General features: G+C 34.6%; 1 protein-coding gene across 1 annotated transcript in view; it reads right to left on the reverse strand.

The window, feature by feature from the left end:
- Positions 1 to 220: 220 nt before the first annotated feature.
- The window catches only part of LOC126818101 (receptor-type tyrosine-protein phosphatase kappa-like), a 33,018-nt gene continuing 7,870 nt past the window's right edge, over positions 221 to 25,368 (reverse strand). Inside the window, exon 11 of the mRNA XM_056100666.1 lies at positions 221 to 297. Within this exon, the coding sequence (XP_055956641.1) occupies positions 221 to 297 (77 nt within the window). The remainder of the gene's footprint in view (positions 298 to 25,368) is intronic.

Here is a 25,368-nt window from a genome sequence, read left to right on the forward strand (position 1 = left end):
ATATGATAATGATGATAATAAGTGTTTAACAATGTATATTAATAATATACTGCATTTTAGAACATTCAAATTTAAAATGCTGATTCGTATAAAATACTGAATCTTAAACTACTAAATTGTAAAACATTCCATTGTAAAAAGCCGAATTGTAAAATTTGTTTCTACAACGTTTTTCCCTAAATAAATCCAAATACAAATCTTACACTAAGACTTGCCATTTTTATCTTACCGATAAAAACACAGCATTGATATAATCTGTTGTGTATGGTTTTGATAAACACAGTCGAACTTTATCAGCTGAAATAAAGAATATGTACAAATATCAAATTAACATATATAACTTTTACACACTCTATAAATTTATGTATCAGCCGAAATAACGACAATATACATATAATAAAGAAAATGTACATATAATAAAAAAAATACACATACAATAAAGAATATGTATATAGAATAAAAAATATGTACATATAATAAAGAATATGTATATAGAATAAAGAATATGTACATATAATAAAGAATATGTATATAGAATAAAGAATATATACATATAATAAAGAATATATATATATAATAAACAATATGTATATATAATAAAGAATATGTGCATATAATAAAGAATATATACATATAATAAAGAATATGTACATTTAATAAAGAATATATACATATAATACAGAATATGTATATAAAGAATATGTATATATAATAAAGAATTTGTACATATAATAAAGAATATGTACATATAATAAAGAATATGTACATATAATAAAGAATATGTACATATAATAAAGAATATGTACATATAATAATATAATCGAATTATATATGTGTAACACACTATCAGTTATGTAGCAAATGCCATGGAATGGGGTTTAATGTCTTGCATAAATTGGGATAACATTTGATCAAATACACTAGAAATCTCAAGAACATTAGTTTCGGATAGCTCAATAATAAATAAAATGAGAAATCCACTAACATGCTAGTATTGCCAGATCTCTGTTCTTATTTTTGTTTTCTTCTGATAAAGCTACCGAACAATCAGTTTCTACATGTGGTGGACACACATCACTTAGCATCTGAAAATGAAGATATGAATCAGAAAAATAGATTTATGCATACATTACAATAGAGTGTATACTCAAATCAAAGGTATCTGAGTATTGTTATGCACACCTACCTCAAATCGTTCTTGAAGCTGTGATTTACCAGATGAACTATTGACCTTCAGTAATATATGGTAGTCCCGTTGATAAGACGACACGGGGAACGTAATATCTCCAGCTATATACCATACAGCTAAAGCATCATGTAGAAATACATATTGTTCCTGAAATATTTACATAGAGGTGAATTCGATTTTACCTTCAAATAATAATACTATAAGATATTAAGGCATACATTAAATAAACATACCCATGCCTGGACCATGTTAACTCGTTCATATCTCATCTGTTTAACACATTCATAGATATCTACTGAACACTCTGTTCTAGCTTCTTCTATCAAGTAATCTAAAGCTATAAAAGTTCCTGTTCGTCCAATACCAGCACTGAAAGACATAAAAGGTCTTTGAGAGCTACGTTCAAATTAGACATTTGTGTCCTTTGTGCTCCCATCTGTCCTAGTTTCATACATTAAGCATGTATCATCAGCCATCAGGGAAATTTTGACAAGACAGCAGCGCTACGACATCCTCTTAAATCGAATTCCAACTGTCAAGGGATCTTTTATATTTATGTGCACTCCAGTGTGTACACAGAAAACTGTTTTTTTCGTCACATAAGAACAACTAGACAGCTGTCCATTTCAGAACCGCATTCCTTCACCGCTGACAAGGGGAAACCACACGCAAAGTACCGATGAACTTTATCGTCCAACACAGTGAGCGAAACCTGCGATCTCCAGGCTAACGAGTCAGCGTGGCTCCTTAATGTGAAAGAAGATAACATTCCTAAAAGGGATGTGCATGTAAGAATAAAATAGGTTAAAATAATGAGCAGGATAACTTGCCTCACTTCCATCATTATCACAGGAATACAATGAGCTATACTTTTAATCATCCAAAGCGCCACATATGACACATGCACCACTGTTTAGCCGTCCCTGAGCTCCGATATTAACTGTATTCTAACTATATCACAAAATTTCAGAATGGCTGTAAAATACGTAAATTACATACGACATGTACATGGTCAATGGGTTTACCAACCTGCAATGTACCACCATTGGTCCAGGATGTGGTGATACGGTTTTAATCACTTTACGTCTGAATTCAAGCAATGACGCAATATCAGTAGGAACACCTTTATCAGGCCATGATGTGTAATGGTATTGTTTAATGGTTCTAGATCCACATTCATCCTAGAAATTAATATACACTATTATTATATTATTATATATTCATAATATTAACTGCTAGGAATTGAAATAATATATTCCCATCAACATTTGATTTTCTAAAAGAAATTTGATTTATCAATTTTGCCCGTAGATGTTGGAAAATCTACAAACCCAAGCAGTGTCCATCATAGTTTGCATTTTAGAGACTACTAAAATATCATCCTCAGCACCCAACCCCCCACCCCCCTTCCACCGTCCAACACAAACACAAATACACATTATATGTGTGAAATGTCAATATCTCCGACAATAAAAACAAAATCACTAAAAGTTTAGGACAGATATATTTTTTATTAAATAGAAAACTTACTTTTGTGAGTTTAAGAGTTCTTATTGCGAAGTGAGAATAGTTATCCTCGTTGACCAATGTCACAGAAATGTTACCAAATTTCATTTGCTCGCCATTCTCTGGCCAATACTGTAGACATTTCTCCTGTATTATTATATTATTATTACATTGTATTAGCCGAATATTTTTATATAGTACATTGTAAAAACCAAATAACCGGTTGGTTGAGTGAATTCGTCTTAGCGTAGATGTTGTGACCGAAACTAACACCCGCGACGAACTAGTAAACCAACGATTGCAGTAAAAATTGCTAACTATATACCAGCTTGTATTTTTAAAATAGAAAACTCTGTATATGTGGTACAACCCTATATTTCAGGTTTTTTTTTTATATTATCACACTTTTCACTTAATATTATGGCTGATGTCGAGATGCGGGGTGTCGCTATACTTTCATGAACACACGTTGCCTCTTTCCATTATGTGATTGCTATTCGATTTTATCCAATCTGTACTCTGGAATTTAATATTTAGACCGCATATTCGAGTCACGTTGGCTAAGTGCACGCCGGTGCACTAGCCTGGAGGTCGCGTGATCGATACCTGCATTGGTCGAGTAAGTTCATCGGAAATTTCTGACGTGGTTTTCACTTGTCAGTGGTACAGGACACTGACAAGGGGAACTGTCTAGTCTTTCGGATGGCACGAAAAACCGAGGTCCCGTGTATACATAAGAGATCCCTTGGTAGTTGGAAGTCGATTTTAGAGTAGGCCATAGTGCCGCTTCCCGGGCAAAATTTCCCTCATAGAACATTGTAATGTGTATGCCCGGTTTTTTTTTAGCCCAGTCTGGGAAGAAGAGAAGTATGTTAAATTTAATTTCATTTCAGACGACATATTAGTATTAATATATCAAGTCAGGTTACGTCTAATGATAAAGCCCTATACAGCACCATAACATGAAGCAAAAAGAGTAGTCTAAACAGTGAATAGTTTTACAGTTAACTACGTGAGCTTGTCATCGGACAAACCAGATGATATCAGCAACAAGTGATATCCGATGTTTCTGAAATAATAACCATATTCTTCCCCCTGAACGACAATCGACATATCACGTAGCTATGCAGTAAGAATTGGTCAGATTATGGAGGCAATAATTTCGAACCAAATCTATAAAAAGATATCAAAACCGACAGGTCTTAAAATTCTTTAAAACTATATCATGGATGCTTGAAACTGATTTATAAATCGTTAAAACAATATATTACAATATCTTGAGGTTTGATATAATTTAAATGAAAACACATACTTTTCCCATTTCAACAAGATTGGTCAATATAACAATCTTTCCTGTCTGTGAAACCCACAATAATCGCAAAAACTCTTTAATAATAACATCAACTGGACCTGATAAACATAAATAATGTATATTAATATAGGATAAAAATGATTTAAATGTAAGATACCAAATATTACGTGAGAAACCCGTCCAGTTTATCCGGGGGTTTGGATGATGGCGGGGGGGTGGGGGTGGATGGCTGCGGGGTTGGATTTCTGAATGGTTAGCACGTGCGCGCTGTATCATAAAGTCTGTTATTGAGTCAACTGGCGTGGTTTCGATTCCCCGGTTGTACGTGGCAAGGAGTAGGGTCGCCTGTCCAACCTCGTGGGTTTTCTCCAGGTCCTCCGGTTTCCTCCGACTCCTACGCGCCTGCGGATTATCGAAATAAAATTGAACCATATGTTTGTCCCGAAATGACCTAATTTGTGTCGAGTGGATGTTAAACTCCATTTCTCTCTCTCGCTCTCCAGTTGATCAGGATTGCCTATTCTTCACCCAAGTATGATATATAAGATCTCTATAGCCTATGACCATATTTAGTAGGAATTGTCAATTTCTGTGTGTGTCTTTGTGATTCAACATTCTACGTTAATGACAATATGTACTATAATTTCTCACCTTGTGAAGCGATATATTTCTTTTCAACATCGGAATATCCCTATGTAAAACAGGTATTAATATAAATTATATATACAATATTTAAATATAAATTATATATACAATATTTAAATATAAATTATATATACAATATTTAAATATAAATTATATATACAATATTTGAATTATGATTAAATCTTTTAGTTTTAGTTAATTTGTCGTTTAAAAAGAAACTTAAAAGATGTAATATTTTTATTGTTAAACAATTTGACCGCAATTAAAATAAATAAAGTAATGAAATGTGGCATAGCGATGAACACGGAAATATTGGTATCTTGGGAACGAGTTAGTTCGAATTTATTCTTTAAGACTGAAATGCAAAAATAGGACGATTGTCCAGAACGCGGGGATATGGTGCGGAGGGGTGGGGTTAACACATGATACGGTTCAGGGGGGCGAAAGTCGCGCTTCAATTGATAACTCACATAAAGAAATGTGAGAAATCAGGCCCAATTATCGTTCCTATTGCGAATACCTCTGCCCAGCTGGTAAATAATTCATAACTTACAGTTATATAGCAAGCATTGATGTAATCAGAATTAGGGTCATCGTTTTCTATGTCTAGTTTAACTCGTGAATGATCAACTGTAATAAGTAATATAAATATAATACATAACATGTGTTTATTTAAAGATACATTATGTCAGATGTAAAGAGCTGACTGTTCTCGCTACAATAGCTTCAAAATAATTACACTTCGTGCATTTAAAGTATGATTTTCACTTAAAACAAAATAACCATGGATAATATACAGTACTTTATGTTGATTGAGACACTTACAAGCACATATATTCTTATATCTATTTTTAGGCTTATTAACAGCATTCATACAATAATCAGTAGCTGAACATAGTCCACTTGGAAGACTCTGAAAGGGAATTAATATTGTTGATAGTTACATGTTGCAATAGAAGATGTCATACATGTCGTCTCTTTTCAATAGCCCCGTCGGTGCACTAAATTAGGAATATAAACCTCATTTCATTTTATCTAATAACAGTTGCGCAATGAAAGCGGGGTGGAGCTCGGTGTTTCGTAACATCCGACGGACTAGACACGTTGTCATTGACAGACTTACTCGCCTCACTCCATATAGTCGTTCATTATCATATACATTTATATTACAAAATTAAATCCATTGAAAGCCCGTTCGAGGATACGTTGAAACTCTTCTATGTTGTTAAAATTATATGACATGATAAACGATAAATAGCCACGTCAACGTTAGTTGAGGGTTAGTCGACACTTTTTCTGAAGCAACACGATCAACATGAATTAGTCCTTATATTTTGCAAAATTGGAGGGTCTAGAGCACAAGTGATCTAACTACCAACCGTTTTAGTTGGTTGTTAGATCACTTATGCTCTAGACCCTCCAATTTCGAAATGTAATATGGCATTTCTTCATTAAGATTACGTTAACACAATTAAAGTCAATTAAAGGATACTGATTTACTGAGGAAATATCGTCAAGTTTTTGTAGTTAAGCACATATTGAAATATGTAATCATCTGGCAACTTCTTATCCAAGGCGGCATAAAAGTAGATCTTCACGATCCAACAAATAACACATAAATATGTGTTATCTCAAAACCTCAATTTCAAATTATAGTATATGGTTATATCAATAATTCGCCTCTGTACAGGGTTTTTTATCATTCAGAGACATCCGAGGAAACCGAGGAAAACCAATTGGATCTACTGACTGTTATCTATTTGACTTCACTTCTGTGATCTTAACCACATCACTTTACTCATTGAAAGACTATATCATCATTATGATAGCTTGGAGGATACTGTCGATATGTATTGACACGAATAACTTACCTGATATTCCGATTTGAGTGTTTTTCTTCGGGATTTGATATATTGTAGTAGATTGACCAATTTAACACGCGTAGAAGTTCCAGTGGGTTCATCAACGTTTACATAAACCCGAGCGGCTTGTTCATCAACTTCTAGTTGGTCGGAAGAGCTTAACTGATTAACATATGTATTACCACTCTCAATAGGCTTCTTTTTCACTAAAAAAATTAATATTTTACATTGCTTATTTTTATTCAGTGAAATAGTCGTTATATAATCCATATTGTAGCAGATTTAACGTCATTTACTCAATACAAAAACAACATAAATACAGTAATTGAAGACAATCGTGAAATGTTTAACTTTAATTATAAAACACTCAACCGACCATTAACTGATTTTTCTGAAGGTCTTGATACATCAGTATTAGTATTTAGTGGTATATCGTTCACCTCTGCTTGGTCAGATTCCGTTGATTTTTGCCTCCTTTAAATAAAATCATGAAAAAATAATACCAAAACTTTCTTTAACAAATATCGAATCTTTATTTGTTCAGAATACATTAGGGTTCATTAGCTTGTTATTGATTGATATGTTTCGTAATTATGAAGGACCACACAGTAATGCTCGAATTTAAGACTTATTCAGCTTACCTTCTACGTTTCAGGACTAAAAAGATAACGACAGAAGCGATCATAACCACAACTATAGTTGACACTACAGCAGCTATTATTGTTGGGTAATTGCTTGTTTCACCTCCGGCTTGTCTGCCTACAATCATCAAAAGTTTGGTGAAATTATGAAAAGGGATGATGGAGGCCGCTACATGGGGATATCAACTCGGACCAAGCTGTCAGTTCTAGTGCAAGAACAAACGTGACTGTAAGGGTATCAAAACGAGAAAGTTCTAGAATATATTGAGGGGACAGGTGTTTTCTACATCTAAATGAAATAGAAGACAAACGACACAAAAATAAAATGAAATGAGGTTTAACGTCCTACTATTCTGCTCTGAACTGGGCTAATGAAGACGGGGATACGCCATACAGTGTGCTATGAGGGAAATTTTGCCCGGACAGCGGCATTATGGCCTACTATTATATCGTATTCCAACTGTCAAGGGATCTTTTACGTGCACGCCAATGTTTTTCGTCCCATCCGAACGACTAGACAGCTGTCCTTGTCAGGCCCTCCGTCCTGCATCACTGACAAGGGGAACCACGCCGGAAAATCTGGATGAAATAAAATAAAACCAAGTACGAACAATCCAAACCATTAGACAAAATTCGAAGTCCTAAAAAAACGGTATAGGCAAAATAGTGTAATAGGGCAAAATAACACCAGACATCCAGGCTCGCGATACAGCGCCTTACCCACTTAGCAACCCAAACGACACAAAGACAAAACGAAATCAGGTAATAATGTCAGATACTATCTTTACGATAATATCTTTCCCACAAATTTATTTCTTCGCAGTCTAAACATGTGTAAGATTGCAAAGTTCTGAAAAGGTATTTGTAACTGAATTCAAATGTTTGGTGAGAGCTTAAAGATGTAAAATAAAGACTGCTGTGTAATGAATAATACACCCTTTGAAAGTAGCTTACCCATACATGTGAGACTGGGAAACTGGGAAAACCATCACCACAACCTGCAGGTACACAGCCACCAGTAAGTATATCACATGGTGTTTATATAATAAACAATGTAAACAGTTCGCTATTTTTTGATAAGCCATATACATAGTTGTATACCGAGTGCTAGGAACATTGTCATAATACTGTTGTTAAAACAATAATTAGCTATTTCTGAGATTGACAATACTATAAAGATAGACTCGAGTTCAGACAATGTTGCCACTATATTTAAATAAATAAAATTAGAACAATCATATTCACCTAATGTACAATTTCCTATCATCTGATCACATTTACCGATAGTTGTATCTGATCTACAGTCCGAACTACATAGTTGATTACATGATGGTCCCCATCTTCCATCTATACATTCAGTACAGGAGTCAGCACTACCCTGATTACAAGACGTACAATTAATATTACAGTTGCCATCACATCTGTCTCCAGTTTTACCTTTAATACAAGATGTACAATTACCATAATTTCTATCACATCTACTATCACATCCTGTACTACAGTTCATCTCACATCTATCACCATATCTTCCAGTAATACAGTCATTACATCTACCATCAGATTTAGAACATTGATTGTATAAACAACCATCAATACAATTATGTTGACATTTTGCACCATAAAAACCTGTTTTACAATCTCCAGTACAAACACCAGTAGTAGGATCACATGTATTATTAGAACATGTATTGCATGGTTGACATGTAGAACTTGACGTATTGTAGTAACCAGTATTGCATTGTGCTAGATCTGTAATATAGATGCAATATATATCATTAGAACAATGATTTATTGCCCTGTGGTATCTGGTATTACATTTAATTAAATATCAATTTGATGCAGTATCCTGTATTATATTTTACTAAATGTGCATATATAACGTTATTGTATTTCTGGAGCGGATAAAACACGAAATATTAATCTAAGAATTCCCCAAAAGTTTTAAGAAAATATTGATTTTGTCCAAGTGACCATATTTGACAAATAGCGGACATAGTCGTCTCTAGACATACATATGGAAATAAAGAACTTGGAAATATATAATCCGCATGACAGGTTACTTCAGTATAGACGTAGAAAGTATTGTCCAACTGTTACGGTACTTGCCAACATTTACTTAGCTTTGATTGTCCAATTTAAACTCGCGGGTGTTTAAATCCATTTAAATCCGATACTCCAGAGAGTTGATCATAGGCTTATCATATCCAAATAACAGCTTTGGGTGCCAACAGAAAGGCCTACAATAGGCAGATTTCAGGCATCTTTCAGCATAGTTACAAACCTTCGCATACGTTAGCTTTAAGTTGCAACATGTGTCGTGCACGATACATGGCATTCTTATCCTAATGGAATTATCATTACATCTTAAATGATCTAACTACCTTTGAATTGGGCCAATTTAGCGTAGTGACATTTCATTACGATCACGTTTAATCCATTATATAAGAGCTAAATCTGACTAGTGCAGTTGTTTCATTTGGCCTAGCCCATAGGATTGTTGTGAGTTTGAACGGACTAAAACACAATCGCTATTTAATAATTTAGTTTACTATCGTAAGAACAGTAGCAATGAGAACTGAGACTACGCTATCCTTCAAAGAGTCACAGCGTCGCTAATGTAATTACACTGAAATGTTCAGTATATTTCCTTTTCATTAGCTATTTCTAAACTACCACATCGATAACTGCCAGCTTTTTATCTCCATCTTACATAACGCATCTTCAAATTGTTCCCGATAAAATTAGTGAACATCCCAAATGACTTAAAGAGTTGGACACTAGCGTCAGTAATCGTAAAGTAGCATATAATTACGTCAGGTACCTGCAAATATTTCAACTTCACACAATGTTAAGGAGTCGTTAAAGCTTGAAACATAAACAGTTCTACCAGAAAAAAATGTAGATGAACCTTGATTACATCCAGTTATATTATAAACAGACTGTATTGTTGATGTTGTATCTTTATAACATAATGTAGCTGATTGCGGTCCTTGTCCACTACACTGACCACTAGAACTTGTCTTTATTTCAAATCTTTGTAATCTCCTCCGCCCTGTAAATACACCAAATATAACATCAAGGACAACCGATCGCTACCACCCGTGAAGAGTTAAAGTTTGCATTCTAGCTAGTTAACAAAAAAGCGATCCCCAGTCACCAACATTCAATAGAAGGAGATCTCAACGGACAGATAAAAATACAAAAAACAGACGGGCAATTAATTGCACTGTTGTACAGTGGAATCGACCTCTTCCGGCATCGTTCGGATTCGATATTTAGCCGTTCGGTTGTAAGACCTCGTAATAAATCTAATTTCTCAATTGCATGACTGAATTAATACTTGCGACGATCATCAAGTATGCAAACATGGTTATCCATGCTGTTCCACAGTTTGTATTATAGTTGCACCTAACTCGGTACAGGTTTTCTAGACTATTTCACCTCGAATAAACTAGTTGTATGCACTAGTGTAAGTCTTTGAACAGTCGAACGTAAGTATCCACCAACAGCTTCGGTAATAGTCAAATGATTCTCACTGGCTGGAATTACAGTATGTGTAGTTTATTTTCTAATGTAACTTTATTTAGTTTATATCAGCGAAGCGTAATAAGAGATGTCTGACACCTGCATGTATTGATAATGTAGCCTTCTGTGCAATACATATTTACTGGCACTTTCATGACGAAATGAACTGGAGTTTAACGTCCTATTGTTCGGGGGGGGGGGGCGAATGGTTAGCGTGTGTACGTTGTATCGTACGGTCTGTAATTGAGTCAACTAACGTGATTTCGATTCCCCGGTTGTACGTGACAGGGAGTTGGGTCGCCTGTCCAACCTCGTGGGTTTTCTCCGGGTGCTCCGATATCCTCGCACTGCTGAAGACCCCTACGCGCAGGCGAATTATTGAAATAAAATTTAACCATATATTAGGTTGTGTCGAGTGGACGTTAAACCCCATTTCTCCCCCCCTCCCCATTGTTCTGCTCCGCTGGAATAATGAACACGGGCATACGCCAAACAGTTTTCTAAGGGCGTGGTTTTGCAAGGCAAACGGCACTACATCCTACATGGAATTCTGGCTGTCATGTGATGTCACGTACGCGCCATTGTTCCATCCGAACGAATATCTATAACTTTCTCGACCAACACAGAGAGCCAACATGTTACTCCTTGAACCACCATGACTCCCATGGTGAAAATTGCAATAACTGGACAGGTGTGGGTATTGCAAGCTTAACAACCTTATAAGCCAGTTTTAAACATAAATAGACAGAAACCCAGAACGTTTATGAGGCACTGACCCACATGAGTAAACAAGCTCAAGGTGGTTATTTAACTGAACGAAATATATATGAATAGATCTCCTCCGATTGAAAACATATTCGATGTTGTTCTTGTTCTTGTCACAAAAAAAACCTACAACACCCCATTTATATTCCCGAATTGTATTTATATTTTCATTTTGCATATCATTACAAAGTTAATTGTTCTATTTTCCGAAATAAAAATATTGGTCATATGTTTACATATGATGTACTTATACCTCATGTGATAGATACTACAATTATTAATTGATTGATTTCAAATTTGTTGTGTAGCATTCGGGTCATTAGAGGACTAACACTAGCGGTATTCAGCGTTCCAAAACCTTTAGTTCTGGGCGCGCCCTTTTCTGAAATCGGGTACTGTTTCAAGCATTGGGACAATGAAGGGGCATATCTTGCACGGCAACGGCTTGTTTTGTTTTGTTTCGGCCGGGGCGTGTTGTGAAAATGTTAGTTATACGTTTTTAAACTTATATGCTTACACATCGTGTTTTGTCTGTTATATATTTTAATTTGGTTGAAATAATACAACTGTTGTAAATCAACACACCACCAACCAGACTGTCTTTCTGTTGTATGAGTACATGAATGACCATTATCATAATCACTATTAGTATCACCATCTACAGCTCTAGAAGCGACACCCGTATATTTTGTAGAACTCTGTTGTAATGATTGTTGATGGAGAGCAACATTCGTGGGTGTACCTATGGATAAAGGTATTCTATACTTAATAAAACATGGTTATGTACGGACGTTTTCTATTTTTATCGTCTTCTCTTATCTAGTGACAGTCAATTTTGTTTGTATTTTGGAATTGTCAGATATCTCCTCACAGTATCATACGACAACTTTGGTTTTCGAAGAAATTATTTGTGATCAGAAATTCGCCAGTGTATCTGTTATCCCTCGTCACCTCAGTCAGTTATATCGAAGGATAACTAGTGTTATCCTTTTGATTTAGTCAAAAGGATGGTAAAGCGAGGGAGGATGGTAAAGCGAGGGTATCCCGATGACGAAATGAGCGCTTTGCCGATAACTGCATTCAAGAAGTCGGCAGATTCGGTGGTACGAGAGTAACGACGTGGTGCACATTCAAGGAAATTTGACAGCTCAGCGGTATTGTGGCGAAATTTTGCAGTCGCACGTTCTACCGTTATTGTCCGACCACCAACTGCTAGAATAACAAACGCATTACTCACGGGAACCAACTTTGCGGGGGTGCTTCCTTGGCCGTCCAAGTCACCTTATCTCAACCCCATTGAGCATCTTTGGGACGACTTGGACAGACGTGTCCGGCAACCCTCAATCCTTACACCAACTTGTTCATGCGTTACAAGATGAGTCGAAAAACATCCCGCAACAGATGATTCGGGATTTCATTTCGTCAATGGGGCGGCGTTGTCAGGCTGTTATTGATGTGGTGGACACACGAGGTATTGAAATGTAGTGACCATGAACTTTGAACGTGCAAGAACTGTTCTTATAAACCTATAACGGTAAATCTCTTTGATCTTTAGGATATATTCTATGCCCGGAATAACTTGCGGTCTGAAAGTCTATGGATATATACAGGGGAATTCGGGGTTATTCTTATGAAAGTTTTCTTTAAACCCGTAGGTGGTTATTCTTTCAGGGTAGGGTTTTTGTCCATAAGAAAACCTGATATTAAAGGTTTTTCTTACGGGAATTCTTGGATATTCTCATTTTCCGTACATGTAAACATAGAGGGTTTATAGGCAAGATAAAATCCTCGACTTCGGTTAGGCTGGGGAAGAACGACTACAGAAAAACCTTGGCCTGTCGATCTCGGTTTTTTGTTTTTCTGGTATTGTCTTCAGTCTCCCTTTCCCCAGCATAACCTCAAACTCGTGTTTTATCCTACACATACAAATGAACATTTAAAGGTTGTTTTATGAAGAGTAAAAAAGTTTATTATACTAAAACAAGTATTACCTGTACAAACACCACATGACCTGATACAATTATCTATATAGAACTGATCTCTAGGATAGTCAGTATCACCACATGATTGACAGTTGTTGTTGTCTGTATCTCTACAAACATCTAATGCTGTTACATGGGGAGAAAAATATGAGCATAAGGTTATTACTTCATAAAACCAGTTAATAAATAGATTGTAAATGCATACGCGCACTTGGAGAATTAAGTCGGTAGTACGCTTATGGTATCTGAACGTTGTAGCTGCTGGGTTATTATTTACTTTACCTATATACATACTACAACATAATATTATTACTTACCTAAACTATATAAATACAACGTTAATGACTACATGCCTAAACTAGAACCTATAATTTTATACACATATGTTATATGTTAATGATTACTACTTACCTAAACTAGGATGTAATATTAAAGATGATAGAGTTATAACAGTTGTCAACTGATTCACTTTCATTTTGTACAACATTAATCAGCCCTAAGAAAACAAAATTATTCAGTTTCCAATTTTATAAACTTATGAATTTAATACTGTTAAGAAATGAAAACAAATGGGGTATAACACTTCTTTTCTGTCCCGACGGAACAAATTAAGGCGGGTAGGTATATACGCCATACACTTGGCTATGAGTGTAATTTCGTCGGGACAGTGGCGCTATGGCCTGTGCCGAATGTCTAGGTTTCCTTTACGTATACTGCTATGTGTACACGGAACCTCGACGTTTCATTACCACCATGCACTACTGATATAGGTGAACCATGCCGGAATATCCCTAGAAACTTTTTCGGCTAACACCGGGATCGGACCGGAGACTTCCTGGTTCCCGAGCCAGCATCTAACTTACCGTGCCACCTGGGTTCAGGGTTCTATGTTGGGACCTTTCCCAAATCTATATAAATGACATCAAAGATACATTGACAAACATAGCATGATTATTTGCTGATGATACAGCTTTAGGCTACAATGGATAGACAGTTAATGCTATAGAATTATCTCTAGTCAATGATTTAAATATTCTAAATACTTGGTCACAAACATGGTTAATTATTTTAACCCTATTAAAACAAAAGTCTTTTATTTTCATTTAATCCCCATTCACATCTTCCAAACTTAAAACTCGGTGACACAGAATCATAAATAGTCCCAACACATAAACACCTCAGTGTTACACTATCAAGTGACTTCAGGTGGTCAAAACACATTGATACTATATGTTCTTCGGCATCCGAACAACTTGGTATTCTACGAAAACTGAAATATTCATTAAATAAAATCTCACTGGAGATAATCTATAAAACAAATATAAGACATAACCTGATTACTCTTACCAAGTATGGGATGGGTGTAAAGACTCAGACTGCGCCAAACTAGAACAAATCCAATTAGAAGCTGATAATCAAAATGATAATCAAATTATTCAAACCAGCACATATATCTAGACAACCCCCGATATTTCCAAAACGTAAGAATTGAAAACAGGTCCGTGCTGTTTATTTGTTTTACTGAGTTTCTTCTAGAGAAGTAAGAAAGAACATAACATACCCGGAACGGCAATGAACGTACAGTGTTTCTTTAGTAACACAAAGAAGCTACATATACATTCTATGTAAACGGGTGGTGGATATTATGTAAGCTGATCAAACGTGTTATCATATCATATTTCTATTATGTAAATTATGGGTTATACCAATCTCCGTCGAATGCCCAACTATGTAAACGGAAAGTGGGTATTATATTATATTAGCTGATCATATTTATTCTGTTTTTATTTTTTTAGTTTTTTTTAAATATCACCTCGAGGGATCGTGGTAGCCCGATGTCGCAGATTGCTCTGTATGACTACTTGCGTTTTCCGCTTTTGATATAGAAGAGCCAGGGGAAGCAGCTATGACCACAAAGTGTGGCTGAATATTCAATTCTAAAAAAAACACAAAAAAAACCACCACCAAAACTGTTAAATAATGTATGATACAAATACAAAGATACTCTGAAAGAGAATAGTCGTATTTAAGTCACCGTGATGAAACAAATCCATTTCACAAAGCAATCCAGACCAGTTTACTCAGTAATGTTACGTCTCCAGAATCAGTTCCTGAACCACACAAAAATCTGATTGGGACATACGCGATGGAAATCTTGTGCGAAGTACTGTGCGTATATTGGGACACCATATATTAACTAATTTGTCATTGTATACCTTGTACTAACTTAATGGACAATATTGTTGTCAGCCATTACTACATATCTGACGAACTGGTTAAACACATTCCAAATATAATTTTAACACAGAGATCATTGCTACTGTAGATGTGTAACAAACACTTGAAGAAACGGGAAGTGACGACAAAAATGACAAACACGAGTTATCGTTCTATATAAATGACTGAAGACGTAAGGAGCGATAACAGACACACGGTCGAATTTCATTTCACTGATAATTCCGTTGAAGATAAAAAGTTATTATATGATACGTTTCGAAAGAATTGTAGTTGGAAAACAACTTCTCTATGACGGACATGGTGACATCTTCCCGCTATACTTCGTTTTTTGGTGTTACTATTTTCAACTTTGTAAAATGATTTTATAGATTATAGCTTCGTGTTAATTACTTCTTGGCCAAATGTTACATATTTTATGGTGCCGTCGGACTTGTCATGTCGTTTAATGGAATACGTAATGGGTTACGATAGTATAATAATTCTTCGAAGCGAAAGGGATATAATTGACTATATATCGAGAGCGAATAGAAAAATATGTGCCCAAAATAAGCTATGTTGCCATCAATTGTTTTCACTCACTGCGCCAATAATCTACAACTATTGTTCAAATTCAAAATATCTAGTTTCATTAGTATCACATGAATGAAACACGTGCATTGGAATCCCCCCCCCCCCCCCCACACACACACCCCGCCAAGATTTAATGACAACGAATTATTGATTTGAATCGAATTAATAATAAAGAACTCACTCGGATCACAGTTTCGCGTTAATTTTGCCATATTATCAGTGAGTCAAGGGCGATAACTGAACAATATAAAACTGTTTAACTAATTTATTTTGTGTATAAAAGTTTCATGAAAATCGAATGATAAAACGTACACTACAGTGCATGATTAAAAACAACTATGGTTGTTGATAATACATATATTGTGAATATTTCTCTTGTATTAATAGATGGTGAAGCGGAGAGTGGTGGTGAAAATTGTGAAAGTAGATGTTGTAATAGTGAATGGTTACTTGTATTAATATATTGTGATGCAGGTACCGTACCAGTAAATGTGGTAACTCAGCTACATTTATACACTATTTGTCCTTCTAATGTGTGTTCCAACAATACCCATTGATACATTATACATTTGGTAAGTAACAACTTCTAATATAATGTAGTAAAATTTGTACACTGTATTGAAATATTGATTTTGTTTTGTACAAGTATCAATTTTTGGGACGTAAGGCTCTCCATACACGGTACAAGTTCTAAAAGAATTCGATAGTAAAATCTTAATCTATGTAATATCCTCCTACAAATCCCTTAATTTTAAGAATATTGCCTAACTAGAAGATATAAAATCAGTACACCAAATCCGAGTCGTAGAATAGTAGTTTCAAAACTTGCGAAAGGGTACCCCTATTCAAAAGGAGATATCTCAGTGAAAAAAATAATGCTAGAGTCACATAATTTTGCAGTTTTACACATGTATGCATGTACTGTACTATTATATTTGTCATGTAGACAAGAGCCAAACATGGGTTTAATGTAGCCTATATTTGACACTAGAACAAAGCAACCGACAGGCTGTATGTAGAACTATCTTGGTTACTGACGTACTCAATAACGGAAAGCCACACTACCCCCGTCATAAGGCGTTTGCTCTCCTGATTCTATCTATTATATAACTTGTACGTGAACGACTCTTATGTCTAACGCATCAAACTACATGCATAGGCGTAAAACAAAATGTCTCTAAGGTATCTGTATAGACCCAACCAATCAAGTACATAGTACCGCGTTATTGCCCGGCTTCATTCGCTAGCACAATCATCTTTAGGGACATTGTCGTCTTTAATAAAGGGAGCAGGCTCAGATGTTTTAAGCATCATCAACGACAGAAGAAAACACTTACAAAATGCCTTTGCCGACTGTGAAAAGGTTTTGTGTCATAAAGAAGGAGTGTGCAAAAAATCATTTATAAACCGTTGTTACAGGATGTTGTCCCATGTGAAATAAAATAAATATCACAGAACATTATGTTGCAGGTTTATAAAAGTGTCTGGTTGGTAGACTGCACTCATCTTCGTTTACTATGTTGAATGAATTATATAAGTCAACGCGATATGCTATCTGAAGAGCCCCGGGGAAGAACGATGTAAGTCACTTTTTCAACGCACCCCAGTTAATGGCGCCATCTGGTAGCAAATTGTAGAAGCTTTCTCTGGAACAATCTATTTCAGGTAAAAGCGATCGGAGTCACATCGAATCAAGGCCCTTCTGAAATGGCCCCCCGGAAAAATACAAGTCCATTGTTCCCTTTTTTTGACCTTAATTTGCCTGACAAATTGAAGTCAGTTGTACTGGTAATTATGATTCGTATTAAACATCATTTTGAAGTCGTAGTTAAACCCACTCGTTGTTCTGTTCGTGTCAAACATTCTTGCCCAAAAGTCTGTTTTGCCTTTTATGCGAAAAGACAAAAATGTTACTTAGATCGTTCTTCCCCTGGAATCCTCATCTGTTCTCCTCCAGCACAACTAGGTCATAACGTATGATTTAATATATACTTACACCTCGTGTCGTGTCTGTTATATATTTTAATTTGGATGAAATAATACAACTGTTGAATCAAACATGAAGTTTATTTTATCTCACAAATATTGGGTTTTGTTTAAATAGTGGAGCGCATTATAATGACGCAAACAGTGTGTGAACGTACTGTATTACATTTTTCAGTAATATCATCAGGACGTTATCCGCTTGTCCTTACTAATACGTATTACCTGTACAAACACCACATTACCTCATACAGTTCTGTTTATAAAACTGATCTCTAGGATATACAGTATGATTGACAGTTGGTGTTGTTTGTATATTTACAAACATCTAATCCTGGAATAATTACACGATTGCTATACGTGACTTTAAAAAAAAGATAAACAAAATTAAACAAACATAGTATCTGTTCACGTTTATATTAAAGGGGCTAAATCGCTAATATCTGGGACCTAGAAATTGACACAAATGAGTCACAACGCATATAATAATGTAATATGAATGTATATAAACTGATTTACATTCAATCGTTTCTGTCTTTACTGTAATTTCTGATCAGTTATGTTCGGCGAAATACGCCAGAAGTCTCTGTCGAATGCAAATATCTAGCGTCTGGATATTCCAGTCTACACCGACGAATATGACGTCTGCGTTTGACATGACTAGTGGGAAAATGCCAAGCCTTCTTTTGTCGAGTCCCTTATTACAAATGGCGCTGAAACGCATTATGGTACACGAGTCGTGTACCAATTATGAAATGTTTATTTTGTGTTAAATATTGGATATCAGAAGCCCATCTTTTCCTGGTAAGATCACAACATCAATGTTGATTTAAATTGACAAATAATTCGTGTTTACAATGTCGAAGATTTTGAATTATATTTAGTTAGAGACTTAGCTACTGTAAGCTGGGAACTAATCGATTGTAAAATGGACATAAATACCAGAAGAATAATGTCGGACTGATGCAGGTTTTGTGGTTTCGATCCCAGTCATGATCACACAAAAGAGTAGTCGTGCAGATATACATATTATTTCTGGCATTTGTTTTGAATTATTAAAAACAAATTTCTGAAGTATAAAGTAACATTAAAGCTAACATTCAATATGTTAGTATTTATGGGGCCCGCGGTGACTCGGTGCGTAAGATATTGGCTCGCTAATCTGGATGGCCCGTGTTCGATCCATGTGTTGGCTGAGAAAGTTTATCTGGATTTTCCGGCTTGGTGCCCCTTTGTTAGAAGTGAATAAAATATATAGTTAAAATACTGCTTACCTAAACTAGACTTTATAATAATTGTTTATAAATACTATAACAATGTTAATGATTACTACTTACTTAAACTAGAATTTATAACTCTATAAATACAATAACATGTTAATGAACACTACTTACCTAAATTAGAACTTATAACTCTATATATAACAATGTTAATGATTACGACATACTTTAAACTAGAACTGATTAAAGACGATAATTATAACTGCTGGCATCCATTGAACTTGTATTTTTGAGCTACATTCATCTAGCCAAAGCAAAAAATATTATGCAAATTGCATTTCTCTAAACACGGTTATATTTCTTCGCATTAATCACTTGTGTATGGTTAAATAGATATCAATTCACCATTGCCCTTTAAACGTTAAACAATGTGTCTGCTCATACAAATGAAAATGTAGAAACATCAGTCAAATTTATACATCTATTTTATCTGAAATGATTAAGGGACGGCCCTGTAATAAAAATTACAAAACAGCAAACATCGTTATCTAAAAATCAGAACTTCCTAAATGGGTACTGGTTTCATTTATCAAGTTGAATATACAATATGTTTAAACCGTAGTCTCTATCGAGTTAACAGGCTTTTTTTGACATTGGACAAATGACTCGGAAACGTAAGGTCGCAACTCATTGAAAATCAATACGATTTGTCTTCTCACGATCCGAATCGTTCATGCTTAGTTTGCAAAAGATATCAGTGAAAAAATGGAGCTTCTATTTCCTTAATAAGAAATCGCGATGCCAGAATGACAAGGCCAGTAATTCCAAAACGGAAAATCGGACAATTCTGAATATCTGTAGGGATCATTTTCTCATGAGCCAAAATCTTTCAAAAACCCAACACTGTCGAGTTAACGAGCAAATGTAGATGCCGGAGCGACTGCCGGGGGCGGCGACCACATATGTATAAATAATTGATGTTAATTATAGAAGTTACCAACGCCCTCGGTTATTTATTTCAATATTCAATAATAATACGTCAATATTCAATGTAAAAGATGAATGCTCTTTACTTCTGTATTTGTAAGAGGGAAGGATATTATAATACACATATATTATGAGGGCGTTTCAAATTACACAAATACAGTCTGTATTCTGTTGCACACTTGAGCATAAACAAATACTGATTTAAAATATCCCCATTTGCAAGAAGGAAGTACAGTATAATATATTTAGGTTATGCTACGATTTACCCAATACTACCCAATACTATACTACCAAATACTACCCAATACCACCCCGATACCACCTCAATCTCACCACATACTACCGAATACTACAACATAATGATGTAAAATAGGCATATTACTTTGTCACTATCATTAAGTATTAAGTTTTGTTGAATATTTATCAGTTTAAATTCAGATGGTAAATATAATCGTATAAATGTAACCGAATTCCAGATTAGACGAGAGGATACAAGATAGACACTATAAATGATATACACCTGACAGGAGGGAGGGAGGGAGACATCTCGATGTCAGGGGACGATGATTAATGGAGACGTCTGATATGAATATTTTATGTTCCGGTATGTTGTACATGTTAGAATTATCGATGTATGATGATTGTTGTTGTGCTGCTATCATCCATCGGTCGTCAAAAGTGTACTCGGCGGCCATATTGAATTTATGTAAATTAGGCCCCTCCCCAACCACCAGAGAACTTTGGATATGTTGTAGAGGATGGTTCTACGAACAAAATGATATCAATCAACCGTCTGTTGTAATTTTTCCTAGATTATATTAACTTTACCGCCGATTGACTGGACCAAATGGCACCTACAAAACTATACCTATTGACAGAAACAGCAAAAAGACGAAGAATGTGGGCATAAAACACAAAATTGTTATTGAATGGTTAGCACGTGCGCGCTGTACCATAAAGTCTGTCTTTGAGTCAACTGGCGTGGTTTCGAATCCCCGGTTGTACGTGGCAAGGAGTAGGGTCGCCTGTCATACCTCGTGGGTTTTCTCCGGGTCCTCCGGTTTCCTCCCACTGCTAAAGACCCCTACGCGCAAGCGAATTATTGAAATAAAATCAAAAACCATGTGTTAGTCCCGAAATGACCAAGTTTGTATCGAGTGGACGTTAAACCCCATTCTCTCTCTCTCTCAAATTAAATAAAATGTATAGTCGATAAACAACCCACAGTGTTATTCAATCGGTAAATAACGAATAACGATATCGATGGCGAATTGTATTTAATAATACAGTTTTATAAAAATCAGAAATAGTATATCAATTAAAATGGTATCAAATATAGGATTGAAAGAACAATTACAGATATATGTTGAAGAATAATGTTATTAAGTACAATTCTAGCCCGTGAGTTAAGTCACTTTACAGTGGTCCAATGTTTTTTTCAACCGTAATCCCACTTTATGATGACCCCAATTCCAATCAATCAATCAGACGGTCGCAGCTGCATTCATAAATAAATAAATAATAATGGATGCCCGAAAAAAAGGTCTTACTCCATAGTCAATCCATAAAATTTATGCATTGACCATGGATTAAAACATTTTTGGGGCATAATAATCGATGAGTGAAAAATGTTTCACTCCTTAGCCAATTCAGTACAAATTCGCGTTATTCAATGCAAAGAAATATGTCAGATTAGCGTGTTATTGGATTCTAGGAAATTAATTTTGCCAACTATAATTCCAAATACCCCCTCCCCTTCCCCGCCCCCCAAAATATTTTTTCTCATTTTAACGTTACACAAAATATGTTGAATTATGAGATTCACATTTATAATATTATTACACGTTTTACATAAAAATGTTGAATTATAAGATAAACATTTATAATATTATTAAACGTTTTATATAAAATATGTTGAATTATAAAATACACATTCATAATAGTATTATACGTTTTATATAAAATATGTTGAATTATAAGATACACATTTATGATATTATTACACGTTTTATATTAAATGTGTTGGATTATAAAATACACGTTTATAATATAATTTTATTATACGTTTTAAATAAAATATGTTGGATTATAAAATACACGTTTTACATAAAATACACTGAATTATAACATACCCTTTTATATTATTATACGTTTTATATAAAATATGTTGAATTATAAGATACACGTTTATAATTTTATTAAACGTTTTATAAAATATGTTGCATTATAATAGTAAGTGCAGGAGGACCGCACTACACGTAAAACAAAAATCTACAAGATAGACCTGCGGACAAGACAGAAAATAGACATTGCACCAAATAAACAAATAACTTTATTATAAGTTTTACCAAAAATATGTTAGATTATAAGATACACGTTTCTATTATTATACTTTTTACATTAAATATGCTAGATACACGTTTATATTATTATACATTTTACATAAATTAAGTCGGATTATAAAAAGATACAATTTTATAATATTATTAAACGTTTTATATAAATATGTTGGATTATAAGATACACGTATATAATATTATTAAACGTTTTATATAAAATAGGTTGGATTATAAGATATACGTTTATAATATTATTAAACGTTTTGTATGAAACATGGCGGATTATCGGATTATAAAATACACGATTATAATATCATTACACGTTTTGTATGAAACATGGCGGATTATAAAATACACGTTTATAATATCATTACAAGTTTTGTATCAACTATTGTGGTTTAGAAGATAGACGTTTACTATATGGTTATAATAACATTAGAGGTACATTTATGTGTTACAAAATTAAAATCATAATATGAAATATACTGAATTATCACATACAAGTTTAAAATATTATAGTAATATATGGTTTCAATAACAATGAAGTTACAATATAAGTTACATAATTGGCATACACAGAATTAGCCTGAATTTAGGGTAATATTAGCAGGAATTGGCGTAAACAGCAAACTCCTCTAGATATTCACCAACTGCATCAAAACAAAATTTTAACTGTTCCTGAAATTAAATTTACATAATCATCAACAATATAGACAATTCACAACGTCGGTTATAAACAGCTTAGTGAACATCCAGCCTAAAGGATGCATTATGACTGTTGGAGCAATCTAATAATGCAAACTTTTATTCAAGTTAGAATTGCATGCTCATGGAACACACTGTGTTTAATTACAATACCTTTGGTAGTAGATTGTCTTTTAACTCTACACCTACACGTTATTCCCGCACGTTGGGTCCGTAATAAAATGGTATTATAAACTGTCACGTGCGATGTTTCAAGGCTTCGATGACAATGTCAACAAAATGTAAAATAATTATCACTGGTGATATAATCTTAACAACCCTAGTTATGTTTGAAACAGTTCTCACATGTTCATCTTCATTTATGAAATGAAATGAGATTGGGTTTAGCATCCTAGCTAATGAAGACGGTCCTACGCCATACTGTCGCCATACTGTGTGCTATGAGGGACACTCTGCCCGGACAACGGCATACGGTCTAGCTTTATATCAAATTCCAACTGTGTAAACGGGACCTCGGTTTTTCGTCCCATCTGCACGACTATACGTTGACCCTTGTCAGGCCATCCGTCTTACATCACAGCGACGAAAAATCTCGATGAACTTTTTCAGCCAAAATAACGATTGAGAGCGGGACCTCCGGGTTAACGAACCAACGTCTTAATCACTGACCCACCGTGGCTCCCATGATTTTTTTGACTGGAAGAGCTGATGTACATCTCTGCCAGGGTTTATCTTGAACTAACTAAATAATACAAAGGGTCTAAAACACAAGACTAGCCGGTAATCGTAGTTCACGATGATTAACGGACGAGGCCGACAACAATATGTGGCTAATCTAAGACAAACGGCCAACTGGTCGTTCACAATATTCAATGCCGTGATATGATTCATAATACTTACGAAAGGGGCCATAATCTGAGGTCTAGAAACTCTTAATTGAACTAAAGTCTGTAAAATACTGACATCATGTTCTATAGTTAATCTTTCTAATATAGCTGCCAGAACACAGAATACACTCGATTTCTCTACACCATTTCTGAAAATGTAATATTGAAGGAAAACTGGATTTAACAAAGTAAATCGACAATGTAGAGCCATTGCTATGTGTATTGCGTTAATGAGTAAATCGAATTACGATGAACTATGATAGATTCATAAAGTATAACAACGTGCAGACAATGAAATATGATAGCTTCATAAAGTTATGGTTGGAAACCATCTTCATTTATATTGTTTAATATAGTAAATCAACTTACAGACAATGAACTATGATAGGTCCATATTATATTCACAACGTAAAATATCTTACCGACAATGAACTATGATAGGTCCATCTTCATGTTCTTGTGACCATGCCTTGATATCGTCTAAGAGAGTGAATATTGGACCGGCTGATTTTGGTGCCCTTTTATTTGGGTTCCAGAAATTACACTGATAAATTTTAATTCTTCGTTGTAGATTTTCCTGATGGATGGACACAAACCAATAAATCCTTTACAGACATTCATGTCTTCTTTATATTAATGATAAACAATTACTGACTCTTCCCCAATCTGTTCCAGTTTTGCAAGATATTACATTAAGTATTTACAATTAATGACCCTGACCAATCTATCCTAGTGTTGAAACATTATAATTTATCATCTAATAATACAATCTACAGTAGATATCGCTTGTGTGATAAATTTCATAATCTACTTTACATGAATTGCATTGGTCAGTTAAAAAGGAACTACTTTTTTGTATTTTCAAAGAACATTTCATTTTTTTATTAAAAGTAACTTTTTGTTTTATTAAAAATGAATTATTTTTATTTACTTGACCTCGATGGAAACACTGTGTCAATATAAAGGACTTTGCAATAGTTGGATTGCTATCAAAAAAATGATGTATCACTAC

This window comes from Patella vulgata, chromosome 4 (genome assembly GCF_932274485.2).
Source record: "Patella vulgata chromosome 4, xgPatVulg1.2, whole genome shotgun sequence".
Taxonomy (NCBI): Eukaryota; Metazoa; Mollusca; class Gastropoda; family Patellidae; genus Patella; species Patella vulgata.